The sequence below is a fragment of the Sylvia atricapilla genome, chromosome 26 (genome assembly GCF_009819655.1).
Source record: "Sylvia atricapilla isolate bSylAtr1 chromosome 26, bSylAtr1.pri, whole genome shotgun sequence".
NCBI lineage: Eukaryota > Metazoa > Chordata > Aves > Passeriformes > Sylviidae > Sylvia > Sylvia atricapilla.
The window spans coordinates 3,876,237-3,892,548 of NC_089165.1; the positions used below are offsets into that span (position 1 = coordinate 3,876,237).

The 16,312-nt window shown below is 59.3% G+C and overlaps 4 protein-coding genes across 5 annotated transcripts in view; 1 reads left to right on the forward strand and 3 right to left on the reverse strand.

Moving 5' to 3' along the window:
• Nucleotides 1-16,312, reverse strand: part of UBA52 (ubiquitin A-52 residue ribosomal protein fusion product 1) — a 196,724-nt gene that overhangs the window by 145,954 nt on the left and 34,458 nt on the right. The window lies entirely within an intron of this gene.
• On the forward strand, nucleotides 1,629-5,122 carry RAB3A (RAB3A, member RAS oncogene family). The gene is made up of 5 exons (XM_066336484.1): nucleotides 1,629-1,783; nucleotides 2,964-3,191; nucleotides 3,920-4,038; nucleotides 4,121-4,245; nucleotides 4,615-5,122. Exons 2-5 carry the CDS (start codon nucleotides 2,964-2,966, stop codon nucleotides 4,803-4,805), a joined length of 663 nt encoding a protein of 220 aa, XP_066192581.1. The 5' UTR covers nucleotides 1,629-1,783; the 3' UTR covers nucleotides 4,806-5,122.
• On the reverse strand, nucleotides 6,159-9,360 carry MPV17L2 (MPV17 mitochondrial inner membrane protein like 2). 2 transcript variants are annotated; one of them, XM_066336486.1, is made up of 5 exons: nucleotides 9,150-9,360; nucleotides 8,570-8,740; nucleotides 7,694-7,770; nucleotides 7,474-7,602; nucleotides 6,159-7,157 (listed from the first exon to the last, which is right to left on the reverse strand). In XM_066336486.1, exons 1-5 carry the CDS (start codon nucleotides 9,304-9,306, stop codon nucleotides 7,140-7,142), a joined length of 552 nt encoding a protein of 183 aa, XP_066192583.1. In that variant the 5' UTR covers nucleotides 9,307-9,360; the 3' UTR covers nucleotides 6,159-7,139. The 2 variants fall into 2 exon arrangements, with proteins under 2 accessions (XP_066192583.1, XP_066192582.1); XM_066336485.1 differs by having other exon boundaries at nucleotides 6,159-7,384.
• Nucleotides 10,390-16,252, reverse strand: DUS3L (dihydrouridine synthase 3 like). The gene is made up of 13 exons (XM_066336067.1): nucleotides 16,199-16,252; nucleotides 15,530-15,821; nucleotides 14,219-15,112; nucleotides 13,820-13,861; nucleotides 13,570-13,722; nucleotides 13,360-13,476; nucleotides 12,988-13,053; nucleotides 12,806-12,916; nucleotides 12,041-12,137; nucleotides 11,549-11,624; nucleotides 11,065-11,253; nucleotides 10,847-10,975; nucleotides 10,390-10,570 (listed from the first exon to the last, which is right to left on the reverse strand). The coding sequence occupies exons 1-13, from the start codon at nucleotides 16,234-16,236 to the stop codon at nucleotides 10,498-10,500; spliced, it is 2,277 nt and encodes a 758-aa protein (XP_066192164.1). The 5' UTR covers nucleotides 16,237-16,252; the 3' UTR covers nucleotides 10,390-10,497.

Here is a 16,312-nt window from a genome sequence, read left to right on the forward strand (position 1 = left end):
CGCGGTTGGTGGCCCCGTCTCCCGCCGGGCACCGGGCAGGACCTGGCTGTGTGCTGGAACAAAAGCCAGCTCCTCCCTGGAAACGCCGATCCATCACTGGCAAACACGACCTGCTGAAGGTAAATATTTAATCGCCGGCTTGGCGCGGTGCGGAGCCCGCTCCCGGCTCTTCCGCATTGCTCCCCACGGTGATTTATCTCCGCAAACACGTCCCCACCCGTGGCACTGCCCTGGCACGTGGGGCCCTCGCCCCCTGCCCGCCCGAAAGCAGCGAGGCCTCGGGGGTTGATGGTTCTTTCCCTGTCCAGATGGTTTTTTTCCAAGGTTTGGCCGGGAATGCCGGGTCCTGCACGGGGCGGTGGTGGCTCCGTGCCGTCTCTGGTGGGTGCTGCATGTCCTCTTGTCTCTCCAGGATGAGACTGTGTGCGCTCAAATTCCCCCAATCCAGACTCTGCCAGGCTGGAGCGGGGCAGAACGGTGGAAAAAGCTCTTTTTTTCCTACATTTCTGGTTGAGGGGCTGCAGCACGAGGAGGGCGGTGGGGTTGTCACCTGGGGAAGATGATAAGTGATAATCCTAAATGCCCACAGCAGTCAGGTTCATCCCTGAGCCTGGATCCATCCCCGAGCCTGAATCCCTCCATAATTCTGGATCCCTCCATAATTCTGGATCCATCCCCAATTCTGGATCCATCCCTGAGCCTGGATCCCTCCCTAAGTGTGGATCCACCCCTGAGCCCGTGTCCATCCCCGTGGCTGTGTCCATCCCTATCTCCTGCTCATCCATCCCCCGCTGGACTGTCGTTGTCACCTCAATGTCCCTGAGGGCTGTGGTCAATATCGCCACTGCCCACCCGGCGTCCTGCCGGGGTTGTGGGGCTGCGATGAGCCTGGCTCAGGAGCAAAGAGCTGCAGCGGGACAGAAAGCACGGAGCCCCCCGGGCTGGGCTCGGGAGGGTCCCGGGGCCCCGGGCAGGGCAGGGCAGGGCTCGGGAGGGTCCCGGGGCCCCGGGCACGGCAGGGCAGGGCTCGGGAGGGTCCCAGAGCCCCGGGCAGGGCAGGGCAGGGCTCGGGAGGGTCCCGGGGCCCCGGGCACGGCAGGGCAGGGCTCGGGAGGGTCCCGGAGCCCCGGGCACGGCAGGGCAGGGCTCGGGAGGGTCCCGGAGCCCCGGGCACGGCAGGGCAGGGCTCGGGAGGGTCCCGGGGCCCCGGGCACGGCAGGCCCGAGCAGGGCGGCGCCGCTGCCCTCAGGCCGCCATATGCCACCGGCCCTAATCCCCGCTGGAGCCTCAGGGCCAGGGAGGACATGGCCGCCCACCTGCGCAGCAGCCCCGCCTCAGCGCCAGCCGCCCTGTCACGGGAAGGATCACGCTGCCCTCCACTGCAGGCTTTGGGGAAGGCGTCGCGATAGCGCGCCATGTCGCGACAGGGAGGCTGTCAAACCTCGCCCTCCCCCTTTGAGCGGGAATGGTTCGCTCTACCCCCCCGCCGGTGCAGAGGGTGGTTCATCCCGCGGCCCGCGCGCAGCGGCCGGAGCGCACCACTGCGCCTTGGCGGAGGAGGGGGCGGCGCCCACCATGGCACCGGGAGGGGGAGTCTCCTCCCCCCGTCCGCCCGCTGTCCATCAGAGCGCGCCGCCGAGCCAATCAGCGCCGCCCTCAGGGGCGCGCCCGTGACGTAGGGGCTCATTTGCATAGCGAGCCCCGCCCCTCAGCCGACGTCACCCGGGCTCCGCATCTGCTGCAGTCGCTGCGGGGAGGAGGCGGCGGCGCGAGCGCGGCAGAGGTGAGACCCCCACCGCCACCGGGACCCCCCCCGGGACCCCCCCACAGCGACACCCCGCAGGGACCCCCCCCGAGAGCCCCTCCGTGACCCCCCGGCACCGGGAGGGGAGGGGCGGCTGCAGCGGAGGAGGCGGGAGGGAGGGGGGGGATGATGATGATGATGGATGCGGCGCGGGGGGGGGGGGGGCTGCGCAGGGCCTGGGGGGGTCTCGGTGCGGTGGGGACCGAGTGGGTGACCCGGGGGGAGCAAGGGGTGACCCCCTCCCCATCAGCCCCGTGCGCACCCCGTGTCACCCCCTCCATAAGCCCCCCATCAGAACCCTGGACCCCTTCTCGCAGCCCCCCGCGCCGCAATCAGCACCCTGCGCACCCCGCCATCAGCATCCTGAACCCCTTCCTTCCAACGCTGCACCCCCCCAAAACATCGGCACCTTGGCACCCCCTCCCCGCAGCGCCCTGCACCCCCACCATGAGCCCCCCATCAATCCCCCCCTTCCATCAGCACCCCAAAATGCCCACCAGCGCCCAGCATCCTCTCCCTGCAGCGCCCAGCATCCCTGTGCTCCATCCCGCATCCCTCTGCTCCACCCTCGGCGAGCACCCACCTCTGTGCCCCCCTGCCTGGCGTCACCCTCCTCCCCACGGTGCTCTGGGACACCCCACGGCTCCGTGGGACACCCCGGGGCTCCGTGGGACACCCCACGGCTCCGTGTCCCCGCGCTGGCCGCGGCGTGCGGGGGCACCGCCGCCGGTGCCATTTTGTCACCGAGGAAGATGCGGGAAGAGGCTGCGGCGTCCCGGCCGCACCCCCGACGCCACGGCAGATCCCGGGAGCCACGGCAAATCCCGGGAGCCGTGGCAATTCCTGGCGGCTCTGGGAAATCCTGAGAGCCGTGGGAAACGCTGGGAGGCACGGCAAATCTCCGGAGCCCGTGGCAAACCCCAGGAGCCACGTGCCCCACATTTGCCGTGGACACGCTGCGGGGTCCCTGCTCTGGGGTGGTGACAGGAGGTGGCCCGAGGGCTGAGTGACCCATTGATGGCCACACCGTCGTCCATCCTGAACCAAAATATTCCCCATCTATGTGCTGGTGGTGCCGGGAAAAGGTCTCCAAAGCGGGGCCTGGCACTGCTGAGACTGTCACCAGCGTCCCCGTCACGGCCTCTGCCCCACCTTGCAGATGGCGTCCGCTACCGACTCCCGCTATGGGCAGAAGGAATCCTCGGACCAGAACTTCGATTACATGTTCAAGATCCTGATCATCGGCAACAGCAGCGTGGGGAAAACCTCCTTCCTGTTCCGGTACGCCGACGACTCCTTCACGCCCGCCTTCGTCAGCACCGTGGGCATCGACTTCAAGGTCAAGACCATCTACCGGAACGACAAACGCATCAAGCTGCAGATCTGGGTGAGGAGGGAGACCCTGGAGGTGCCCCCCAGACCCATGGGGTGGCGTGGGGTGGTGGGGAGGGGGCGGTGGTTGGTGTGGGGAGATGGACGGTGAAGGTGGTGGTTGGTGAGGGGGGCGATGGTCAGTGTGGGGTGGTGGTCATTTGGGTCAAGGATGGTGTGGGGTGATGGTCAGTGAGGGGTGGTGGTGTGGGGTGATGGTCAGTGTGGGGTGATGGTCACTGAGGGGTGGTGGCCACTGTGGGGTGATGGTCAGTGTGGGGTGATGGTCACTGAGGGGTGGTGGCCACTGTGTGGTGATGGTCAGTGTGGGGTGATGATCAGCTGGGTGAAGGATGGTGTGGGGTGATGGTCAGTGGGGGGTGATGAATTGGTGGTGTGGGGGGTGATGGTCAGTGTGGGGTGGTGGTCAATGTGGGGTGGTGGTCAGTGAGGGGTGATGGTCAGTGAGGGGTGATGGTCACTGTGGGGTCATGGTCACAGTGGGGTGATGGTCAGTGAGAGGTGGTGGTCACAGTGGGGTGATGGTCACTGTGGAGTGATGGTCACCGTGGGGTGATGGCCACTCTGCTAAAATGGTCAGCTGAGTGATGGTCAGCATGGAGCTGTCCTACCAAGGCGATGATACCAGCGTGGGGATGGATTTACCCCCATGGCCTTGGTGGCCCTAGAGGGTGTCCCTGCACCCCTGAGGGTGACATTCTGCTGTCCCCTGTGCCCTGCCAGGACACGGCCGGGCAGGAGCGGTACCGCACCATCACCACCGCCTACTACCGCGGGGCCATGGGCTTCATCCTCATGTACGACATCACCAACGAGGAGTCCTTCAACGCCGTGCAGGACTGGTGAGCGCCACGAAAAGGGGGCTCTGGGCACCCCCAAACTTCCCCAGCCACCTCACTCTGACCCCTCTCTGCCCTCTCCAAGGTCCACCCAGATCAAGACCTACTCCTGGGACAACGCCCAGGTGCTGCTGGTGGGGAACAAGTGTGACATGGAGGACGAGCGCGTGGTCTCCTCGGAGAAGGGCCGCCAGCTCGCCGAGCACCTGGGTGAGTTGGGGAAGAGGGGACCTCCCCAGCCACGGCTGCCAGCCCACAATTAATTTAATTAAGGGCTTAATTGCCTCCGTGTAATCGCTCCGCTCCGACGTCGGCGGTGACTTGGCGCCCGGCGAAAAACCACGGAGCAGTTACACAGCTTAAACACTCAGAGAGATGCTGGGGGGGGGGATTTAGGGGGGTCTTTGTGTGGGGAAAACCAGGATTTTATGGGTGGTGGGGGCAGGTCGATATGAAATATTGAACGACAGGAGGAGCAGCGGCGGCAGGTCGGATGCAAGGCCGCAGCTTTGATGCCTGTGCTTGTCCCCTGTCCCTCTGTCCCCTCCCATTCCCCTTCTCCACGTTGTCCCACCTCAGGCTTTGAGTTTTTCGAGGCCAGCGCCAAGGACAACATCAACGTGAAGCAAACCTTCGAGCGGCTGGTGGACATCATCTGCGAGAAGATGTCCGAGTCTCTGGACACGGCCGACCCCGCGGTCACCGGCGCCAAGCAGGGCCCCCAGCTCACGGACCAGCAGGCTCCCCCTCACCAGGACTGTGCCTGCTAGGGGCCAGCCCCACACCTCCCAAAAAAATCCCCTTTCCCCCCAAAAAAATCCGGTCAGTGCACCCCAATCCCACCCCCACCCCGAGCTCCTCCTCTTGGGGGTCCCGCGGGGGGTTTTTGCTGCTGGTACCTCCGAAAGGGCTGCGGCCCCTCTAGGAGCCCCCCACCCCAATTCATTAGGCTATGCCCCTCCCGTTCCCTCCTTTCCCCTTCACTCCTTAATTTATTTTTAAGCCTGGGCTGGTAGAAAACTCCACCCTTCGTTCTGCTTTTAATCACTGTCAAGAAACCATCACTCCCCCATTGCCCCGTTTATCCCTGGTGGATCCCCACCCTGTCCTGGCACCCCTTTTGCTCTGGAGACCCCCCCTCTTTGTGCTGTCCTGATACCCCCCTTTGCCCTTTTTCCTGCTCTGGGACTCCCTGTCCTGGGGATCCCCCTACCCTGGGACCCCCTTTTCCCAGTGTGTGGGTGCTGTGACAGGACCCCCCCAGTTCCCCCACCCACCCCGTGTGTCCCCCCTTTACCCCGAGAGCTCCTGGTGGAGGGGGCTCTTTGTGCCCGGCTTTTCCTGTCCCCCCCCTCCCCAAGCTGGATGGATATTTCCTGACTCTTGTTTATTTGTATAAATAGATGCTAATTTATGCTCCCGCCGTCTTCCTCCTTGTACATACAGAAATTCCTTGTAAATAGGCGTAGGAAGTGACGCTGTGCGCGTGACCTGCTGTGCTGTGGCCGTGGTGGTGCATTTATATATATATATATATATATATTCTGATTATTTTTTTTTTCTTTTGTTTTCTCTCTCAGTGTGGTAACCTTGCTTGTGAATATCACTTTAAAACAAAACAAAACCCCACCGGAAAAAAAAAAAAACAAAAACCCCAACCAAACCGATCGACAGGAAAACTCTTAATTCTTTAAATAAGGTTTAAAAAGAAAAATGAATTTCAATTCCATCACTGAGGCCGAGCCAACTGGAGTGAATTGGCCCTGGGTTGGGCTCGTGGGGGTGAGAGCAGGGCTGGGACCGTGGCTGGTTTGCTCCAGGGATTTGGGATCTCGCGTTCCTGTAGTTCTGTGCTTCTGTGGAGACTGTGAATAAGTGGATATTCCCGTAGCCATGACAGAGCTGCCCTTGATTTATTATTTTTTTTTCCTGAAGCGCTGTGTCTTTATTTTACAGATTTCCCCTCTATTTCCACCTCCCCTCCTCACCATGATTCCATCTCCTTCCCTTCCCCTTTTCCCCCCTTCTCCTCCCTCTTTTTTGTGAAGTTTACTTATGGAAGAGTTACACTGTACTGTACAAATGTCAAAAGTGTCAAAAAAAAAAAAAAAAAAAAAAAAGTGTACAATTTCCTAAAAATCACTGTATTAAAAGAAATGTTGTGAAGAAATAAACCGATGCTGATCAGACGTTCCTCGGGGTCCCTGAGTTGCCAGAGAGGAGCAAAATTAATCTGATTTTTTTTTAAAAATGATCATCCTCCAAATGGCTCTTGCTGCTGCTGAGGGAGGAGTTGAGTCCCCCCTGAGGGTGTGACAAGAAGGACCAAGGCAGAACATTAAGGCACAGCTTTAAAAATCAGGGGGGAGAAAAAAAAAAAAAAATCACATTCAGGCACTTTTCATTGACAGTGAGGGGGAAAAAAAAAATAAAATAAATAAAAAAAATCAGCTCTTGGGTTATGCAGGGAGCATCCAGCTTACCCAGGGCTGGGAGCAGAGGGATGTGATGGCCCAAACTCTGCCAAAACGTGGCTCCAGCCCTGCCCCCCTCCGCCTCCCGAGCGCCGCAGAGCCGCCGGGTGCAATCACATCCCTATTTATAGAGGATCCAGGTGGCTGCAGCCCCCGGAGCTGCGAGGGGGGAAAATGGGAGCTGAGGCAGTGAGGAGAGGAGTGGAGGGATTTTATCCTTGAGCTGGGAGAGGACAAAGCAGGAGGGGAAAGAGTGAGGAGCTGCAGGGAGAGCAGAGAGGAGTGAATCACGGAGTGGGTTTGGGTTGGAATGATCTTCAATCTCATCCCTGCCACGGGCAGGAGGCACCTTCCACCGCCCCACGGTGCTTCAGCCTGGCTTTGAACGCTTCCAGGGATCCAGGGGCATCCACAGCTGCTCTGGGAATTCCATTCCACGGCCTCCCCACTCTCACAGGGAAGAATTCCTTCCCGTTATCTGCTCAGTGGGGATCCAGGTGGCTGGAAGGTGCTGGAGAAGCAGCAAGAGGCTGGTTTGCTCTGGAGAGGGAACAAACCCAGCCAGGACCCTTCCCAGGGGCTGCAGCAGCTCCTCCTCACCCCGGCTCCAGGGGCAAATCTCAGAAGAAATCACTTCACAGGTTTATCCTGCAACAAGAGATTGTTACAACCCCAACTCATTAGGCTGTAATTAGCAGATGAATTAACCAGCAGCAGGCACATGGGGAGGAAGGCTGGCTCTGGCCATTCCCTCGACCTGGGGCCATCCCCAATGCCCAGAAATCCATTTGGGAGCAGGTAGGAGCCTCTGGAACGAGCTCGTGTCCCTGTGTCTACGCCCCGGCACTGCGCTGGCTCTGCTCGGCGCTGCGGGGCTGGAAAAAACCAGGGAAAAAAAAACCAGGGATAATGGGATGAGCTGAGCATTCCCAGGGCTGGGAAAGGGCTGAGGGGTGAGGCTCACCCGGTGTTTGAGGTAGGACAGGTAGGTGTCCCAGCCCAAGGTGACCACGTTGACATAAGCCACGCGGAACGTGGGCGGCACGAAGAGGAAGTTGAGGATCTGCGCTGCCGGCCACAGGCACCAGTCCGCCTGGAAAAGACCCAGGAGCAGCTGGGAGCTTCCCCAGGGAGCCCAGCAGGGAGGGGGAAAAAAAAACCAGGGGGAGAGGCTGGAGATTTACCTTGTACAATTCCCAGAATTTCTCCTTCAGCTCGTCGCAGCTCTCCTGGAGAGATTGGCCCTCCAGGGTGCCGATGGCTGCGGGGACAGGCGGGGTCAGGCGGGATGGGAATTCCCTGCTGGGAATTAGGGGTGGGAATCGCCGGGAAATGCCCCAAACCCCTCCCGGTGTGGGCGGGGAGGGCAGAGCCGGCAGCAGCCGGAGGGAGGGAGATGCAGGAAATGGAAAGGAAAAGTGAAAGGGAAGGCGCTGATGTGTCTGGAGCTGTGGCAGGGATTTGGGATAGAGATCAGGGAAAAGTTCAGGGAATTGGGATGAAGATCAGGGAAAGGTTCAGGGAAATTGGGATAGAGATCAGGGAAAAGTTCAGGGGATTTGGGGTGGACATCAGGGAGAAGTTCAGGGATTTGGGATAGAAATCAGGGAAAGGTTGAGGGATTTGCGATGGAGATCAGGGAAAGGTTCAGGGAAATTGGGATAGAGATCAGGGAAAAGTTCAGGGGATTTCGGGTGGACATCAGGGAAAAGTTCAGGGAATTTGAGACAGAAATCAGGGAAAGGCTGAGGGATTTGGGATGGAGATCAGGGAAAGGTTCAGGGATTTGGGATAGAAATCAGGGAAAAGTTCAGGGATTTGGGATAGAAATCAAGGAAAGGTTCAGGGATTTGGGACAAATCAGGGAAAAGTTCAGGGATTTGGGATGGAGATCAGGGAAAGGTTCTTTCCCCAGAGAGTGCTGAGACACTGAATTCCCCCAGGGAACAGCCCCAAAGCTGCCAGATCTCCAGGATCTTCCAGCGATTTTGGGGTGGGATTTGGGGGTGTCTGTGCAGGAACAGGGGCTGGGATCAGCCACCCCTGAGTGCCCCACGTACCCAGGAAGTACCAGACTCCCATGCCGGGCGATGCCACCACCTGGTCAATGAGGACTTTCTTCAGCACCGTCCTGAGGCTCCGCACGCCCCGGGCGGGGAAGGCAGAGTCCAGCCACAGGTACCAGTAATGCATCATCGGCCCCAGGCTGCAGCCCACCACAAACATCCGGGCTGCAAACAACACAACAGCAGTGGGTTTATCCCTCCAGTCCATGCCCAGCCCCTTTTCCACCAACATCCCCTTTCCCTGCAGCTTCCTCACCTCCAAGGAGCTGAGGAGGAGGAAAAGGAGGAGAAGGAGGAAGAGGAGCAGGTCAGCAGCGAACCCTCAGCCAAGAGGGTGAAGGCAGAGGAGCTCGGCCAGGATGGGGAAAGCCAAGGGGAGGCTGGAGAGGAGGAGAAGCAGAGAGCCCGGCTGGGTTAGGAGGGATTTGGGGAAGGAATTCCTCCTGGGGAGGGGCTGGGATGGGTTTCTGTGGCTGCTCCTGGATGGGACAGTGAGCGGTCTCCAGCTATCCCTGCCCTGTGGCACTGGGATTTGAAGAGCCCATCCCGCCCTGCTGCCCATCCCAGCGCTCACCAGTGCGTCCCAGTTGGAGCTGGCTGTCGGGGTGCTTGCGGCGGTGCCATTCCTGCTGCAGGCAGTCCCCGGCTGCCAGGAGCCCCCCGCAGCTCAGGGTGTTGGTCAGGAGCAGCAGCCGCCCCTTGAACAGCGACTTCCAGGAGCGCAGGAGCATCCTGCGGGCACAGCGGCGTCAGAACCCCCGGGCACCGCTCGGTGTCCTCCCAGTTCTCCCAGTTAGTGCCTGGGGACCCTCCCAGTTCCCCTGAGCCCCCCCCAGTTATCCCCTCTGCGTGTCCCAGTTACCCCTGCAGCACCCTCCCAGTGTCCCCAGTGCTCCTGCTGGACGCCCCACAGCCCTCTGCCATCGCCCCAGTGCCCCCCCAGTCACCCCAGTGTCCCCATCCCGACCCACCGCGTGCCCCCCGCTCACCCCCGTTCCCTCCGTACCCCTCCACTTACCCCGCTGGGTCCCCAGCGCCCTTTCCTGGACACCACCCCGGTTCCCGGTGCCTCTGGTTCCTCCCGGTTCACCCCAGTTCCCCCCCGTGCTCCCCCCGCCCCGCCACTACCGGGCGTTACCGCCGCCGCACCGGGAACGGGGCGAGGGTCACGTGACAACAACGTCTTCCGCTTCCTGCCTCCGCCATGACGGCTAAGGAGGCACAGGAGGCCGCCATGACGCCTACCGAGGCACAGGAGGCCGCCATGACACCTACCGAGGCACAGGAGGCCGCCATGACCGTTACCGAGGCAGCAGCTCGCCCAGGGGCTTGTGCTGGGGCGAGACTGGGGTGGTCCAGGGGATCCCCGCGATGCCCCAGCCCTGCCACCTCGCTTTTGCGGCAGCAGAGTGGCTGAGGAGCTGTCGTTGCCCTGTGGAGGTGGCCATGACGGATGTCAATATGCTGGCAGGGCTGGGATGACTGATCTCCCCACTCTGCTGGTGCCACTGGGGTACCCCAGGTGTGGGCACGCTGCTGAGACCCTCCAGGTTGTCCCCAGAGCCTTCAGAATTCTTTGAGAAGCTTCTCTTTGGAGCTCTGTGTCACCTCGGTTGTGGGGGACAGCAGAAGGGCTGGGGGGACGTCGCTGGGTGTTTGTCACTCCCAAGGACATCCCGCTGGGAACTGAGGCTTCTTTCTCAGCGACGTGGGGCAGCTCTGGCTGTGAACTGGAGGCAAAGATCCCCTCACTAACAGCTGTTTGTCTGCCAGGATTGACGTGGGGCAGGAAGGCAAAAAAACTCACCAGCCTCTAAAAACATCAGCTTTATTCCAGCTGCCAGCGCAGCTGCTGAGCCCTGCTCCTCCTCACAGCCCATCCAAACAATGTCCTGCCGCCGGGGGACAAGGTCTGGCCAGCCCTACCTGTAGGAATTGGCCTTGTGTTTTGGCAGGAAGGTGAAGCTGGGCGGGACAGGGCCCAGGAGCAGCTCACTGGGAGAAAGAATTAATCATAGAATTAATCCAGGGACATCAAAGCTCATCCAGTGCCACCCCTGCTGTGAGCAGGGACACCTCCCACTACCCAAAGTTGCTCCAAAGCCTCATCCAGCCTGGCCTTGGACACTTCCAGGGAGGAAAGAACAACAAAACCAAACCCAAGGAGGGGTCAGTGCTCAGTCCCCAGCTGTCACACGGCCCTGTGGCTCTACAGGGGCTCTGCCACGTCCCTTTTTTAGCAATTTAAATAAAATTTGATGCTTCATTTACCTTATTTTGATCCAATCCTCCACGTTTTGGCTGGCCATGAGGGTCTCCAGGTAATCCCTCCCCAGGTAATAGGGCGGCCGCTCGTTGATTCTCTGAGGTAGATGTTCCAATAACCCAACCGGAATGTACCTGGAATAAAACAAAAATAAAACAGCAGTGAGGGGCTAGGGATTAATTAATTATTGTTTAAGGATCCCCTCCTGGCTGGGCAGCATTACCTGCACAGGAAGGAGAGCCATTCCAGCAGGAATTTCCTGGTTTTCTCCACTCCCTGAGTGTCTGAGCCCCAGTGCTCGAGGCCGTAGTTGGTGAAGTCCTTGAGGATGTCAAATCTCTCGCTGGAGGAGATGTCCCAGTGCCTCTGCTCCTTGATTTCCGTGAAAAGCCAGGGTTTGATGAGTGCCCCTCTGCAGCCAAAGACAAAAAAAAAGGGATTGTTATTCCCATCACTGATGCTCCTGATAATTCGAGACACTTTCCAGCACTGATTTCCCAGCCAATTCTGCTTTAAATCTCCTTTTCCATTCCAACAAGAAGTTTCAACTGATACAAATTGATTTGACCAGTTTTCAGAGTGGTTTCACTGAGAGGAAATTCCATGTTTTGGGTTTGTTTAGGGATTTTTTTTTTTAATATATATATATTTTTATTTTCTTCTTGAACCACCAGAGCTCAGGAGTGAAGGGAAACACAGGCACTTGCCTTGCAATCATGATTCCAGAAACTCCCATCTGCATGGCTCGATTTGCATCTTCATAGGACAAAATATCCCCGTTTCCTGCCCGGAAAGGAGGGAGAAGCCAGAGGTCAAAGTGATCCGTGAGGACAAGTCAAAGTGAGCTAATCCAGGCATGGGATAAAATTCCAAATGGACACAATGTCCAAGAGCCAGATGGTCCAAAGAGGCTCCTGGTTTGGATTCCCAGGGATGTTTCAGATGGATGTTCCCTTACAAGGAAAAAACAAGAACCTTCTCCTCTTTTCTCCTTCGCTCTCAGCTGGTTTCCCTCAAAGTTTAGGGATTTTGTACCACAGGGGCAAGAAAACACCTTTAAACCCCGAGTGATTCACGTCCCTTCCCTCTGACACCACATCAGCAGCACCAGGGATGCTCCAGCCACGCTCAGCATCCTTTGGAACACCTTTTCTTCCCCATTTCTGAAGGAATTTGAACCGAAAGGAGCGCCCACGTACCGAAGAGAGGCATGGGGCTGGCGAGGCGGGCGCACTCGGCGATGTATTCCCAGTCTGCACTCCGGGTGTACCTCTGCTCCCGGGACCTCCCGTGCAGCTGTGGAGACAGCCAGGGCCACCTCAGTGCACTGCCAGGGAGGGACAGCGAGGATGGGGGACACGGGGACACCGGGATGGGGAAAGGAGCCTCGGGATTGGCCTCGGGATCGGGATCTACCACTGGTGACACAGCAGAGCTGGGTAAGGGATCCCTTGGGATTTACCTCTGGATCAAATCTGGGTGCTCACAGTGGGCTGAGCAGAGCTGACAGGGTTGGAGGATTTTGGAGTGAAGTTTGGGCTATTTGTGAGCCGCAGCAAGGAGGGGTTCTCCCCAGGGAATGCACCCTGGGATGGAACTAATCCCCACACAAAGAGCTGATCCCACATTCCCCGCCCCTGACTGGGAGAAACTCCTGCTCCAGAGCATTGCAGGAACCATCTGTGGTTCCCCCATCCCTGGAAGTGTCCAAGGACAGGTTGGACAGCGCCTGGAGGACCCTGGGACAGTGGAAAGTGTCCCTGCCCATGGCAGTGTGTGGGATGGGATCAGCTTTAAGGTCCCTTCCCAAACCATTCTGGGATTCCACGATCATGGAAAACACCCTCTGCACCCGAATTTTCCTTTTTTATTAGCAGAGGACACTAAAAGGCAGGGGAAGGTCATCCCCATCTGATCTCCAGGCAGAATTCCCCAGCCATCTCCCCACACATCCGTCCCCGTACCGTGACCATGGCCGCTCCCCACTCCCGGATCCTGGGGATGATTTTGTGAGCCACGTTGACCTTTTCCTGCACCCCAGTGCGGATCTTCACTGTCAGTGGGACATCCAGCACCTGCAGAGGTGGGGAGATGAGGCCAGGCTGGGCTGGGCTCCACCAGCTCAGCTCCAGGTGCTCCCACTCACCGAGTTCATCCCGCGGACGATCTGCTCGAACTTGTTGGAGCGAGTCATCAGAGCACAGCCTCCTCCCTGAGGGACACAACACGGACACTCAGGACTTTCCTCACATGGTGGAGAGTCCTTGGAGCTCCTCAGGTAAGGCTTGGAGCATCTCAGAGTTTGGAGAAAGTACATCCTTCAAAAAAACTCCAAAGTGATTTTCCCTCCCACATCCTGACAGGCAGAGACAGCCATTCCCTGCTCCTTGAGCAGATTATTCCCCTTCTCATTGACATCTACTGCCCATAAATGAACTGGGAGCTCTGGATCAGACTGGAAAGAGCAATGAGGCAGCAAGGGATGAGGGAGAAGCCAAAGCACCACAGAACTCCTCACCTTCTTGTAGACCAGGTCAATGGGACACCCGACGTTGATGTCAACAAAATCCACGTCGATTGTCCTGTTCAGGAGCTCTGCACACTTGGTCATGGTGTCTGGAAAGGCTCCCTCCAGCTGCCAAAGGGAAAAACAGCTCCCCTGAGTTCCAGAGGCAGCTTTTCCCCCGGGAAGTGAGTTATTGGTGGGTTATGGGGTGGTTACACCCACCTGCACCCCGAAGATGTCCTCGGTGTGGTGGCGTTTGAGCAGAGCCCACTCAGAGGACTGGCCCTGGAGCAGGTTGGTGCACACAGCCATCTCCCCACAGGTGACATCTGCTCCAAAACGTTTGCAGATCCGTCGGAAAGGGAGGTTTCCACACTGCCAGGGACAGCAGGGACAGGGATTGTCAGAGATCTGTCCTGTTCCAGCCGTGCCCACAGCGAACTTCGGCACGAGGATGGAGTTATCAACCTACCGTGGTCAGCGGAGCCAGGTAGAGCTTGCCTTGGATTTCCAGCTGGAAAACAGGGATGGAGGAGCAGCTTAGCAGAGCTGCAACGGTTTTTATGGAATCACAGAATGAGCTGGCTTGGAAAGGACCTTAAGGATCATCCAATTCCATGCCCCAACCATGGGCAGCAACACCTTCCCCTATCCCAGGGTGCTCCAAGCCCTGTCCAGCCCGGCCTTGGGCACCTCCAGGGATGAGGCAGCCACAGGTGCCCTGGGAATTCCATCCCAGCCCCTCCCCACCCGCACTGGGAAGAATTCCTTCCATATATAAGAAATGCTCTGCCTGAGCTGAAGGCTCCCCAAGGGGATTTTCTTCCATCTTTCCATGCACAGTCCCCACCAGGACACAAGGGACTCTCACCTTCTTCTTCTCACACGGCCGCAGCTTCGTGACATCTTCATCTGTCAGCGGGCCCAGGGTTGGGATGGAGGGAGCAGCCTCAGCCCCTTCTTGGGAGTTCTGCAGAGCCTCAGGTTTGGGAGCATCCTCAGCCCCTTGGGAATTCTGCAGAGCCTCAGGTTTGGGAGCATCCTCAGCTCCTTGGGAATTCTGCAGGGCCTCAGGTTTGGGAGCATCCTCAGCTCCTCTGGAATTCTGCAGGGCCTCAGGTTTGGGAGCATCCTCAGCCCCTTGGGAATTCTGCAGGGCCTCAGGTTTGGGAGCATCCTCAGCTCTCTGGGAATTCTGCAGAGCCTCAGGTTTGGGAGCACCCTCAGCTCCTCTGGAATTCTGCGGGGCCTCAGGTTTGGGAGCATCCTCAGCCCCTTGGGAATTCTGGAGAGCCTCAGGTTTGGGAGCATCCTCAGCCCCTCGGGAGTTTGGCAGAGCCTCAGGTTTGGGATCTTCCCCCTGCTCCTGCAGCACAGGGCCATCTCCCAGCCCCTCCTTGGCTGCAGAGCAGTTGGACACCTCTGCTTTGCCTCCCTTCCTGCCGTGCAGCCCACGGAGAAACTCCTCAGCCTTCTGGAAGCTGAACTTCCTCTTGCGCAGCTGCTGCTGGAGCTCCTTGGAGAGGCTGTTCCTCACCAGCAGCTTCCCTTCCCACTGCTGGGCCAGGGCGGCGTTGACCAGGTTCTGGTGGCCGTCCCCGAGGTGGGCCCGGCCGAACCGACAGGTGACACCGTAGGGACAGCGGCCGAAGGTGTCGAAGAGGACGCAGCGCTGGCCCAGGTCGGCCGGTTTGGCCGCCAGGTACTCGGACACGTCGTGGAGGAAACGACAGCGTGGCCCAAAATGGCACAGCCCGGCACAGCCCTGGGGACAACACGGAGCGGGGCAAGGTGGGGATGGACCCAGAAGTGCTCTGAGCACCTGAGATCCCCCGGGTGAGGGTGGGAATGGTCCCAGGGAGGGATACACTTTGGGGAAGGTGACACGTGTGTGGCATGCAGCTCATCCCGTGTCATCTTCTTCCCGCTGGTTTTTATGGAATTCCAGACTGGGTTAGGGTGGAAAGGATCATAAATCTCACCTAATTCCACCTGCAGGGACACTTCCCACGGTCCCAGGGTGCTCCAAGCCCTGCCCAGCCTGACCTTGGGCCCTGCCAGGGATCCAGGGACAGCCACAGCTTCTCTGGGAATTCCATCCCAGCCCCTCCCCACCCTCCCAGGGAGGAATTCCTTCCCAAAATCCCACCTAACCCAGGCAGAGCGGGGCGCTGTGTCCCACCTGTGTCACCGAGGGGCACAGCCTGCTCTGCTCATAGGAGTTGGGTTTCATGCACGGCCGGCTCTTGTTCTGCCCTCGGGCTCTTTTCTTCTCCGGCTTCTCCTTCTCCTCCTCTCCAGCCTCCCCTTGGCTTTCCCCATCCTGGCCGAGCTCCTCTGCCTTCACCCTCTTGGCTGGGGGTTCGCTGCTGACCTGCTCCTCTTCCTCCTTCTCCTCCTTTTCCTCCTCCTCCTCCTTCTCCTCGCCCCCTGCCCGCAGGTAGGCGTGGAACTGCTCCTTGGAGGTGAGGAAGCTGCGGGGAAAAGGGGGAAAAGGGGGTGTCGGTGGAAAAGGGGGTCAGGAGGGGCTGGGCATGGACCGGGGGCACGGAGAGGATGGGAATGTCCTGGGAGGATTGTGGAGGAGCCAGCCACGTACTGGGGGGTTACGGAGGAGTTGGGAATGCGCTGGGAAAGGGGATATGGAGAGATCGGGAATGTTTATGAACGGATGGAGCAGGTACTGGGAGGCTCACGGCGAGGTGGTCAGTGTACCGGGGGGTTATGAAAGGACCGGCCACACAGCGGAGAAAGTGATGAAGGGACGGAACCCGTTCTGAGGGGGTTACAGGGGGGCTCGGGAGGGTTCCGCGGGGGCCGGGCAGCGGTGAAGAGCCGATCCCGCACTCACCGGGCTCGAACCGGCGCCACGCCGGGCGCCGCCGCCATGCTGCCGCGCGCCGCGATGACGTCACGGCGGGACGGAGATCACGTGACCGCGCGCGCGAACGCGGCGGGGGCTATA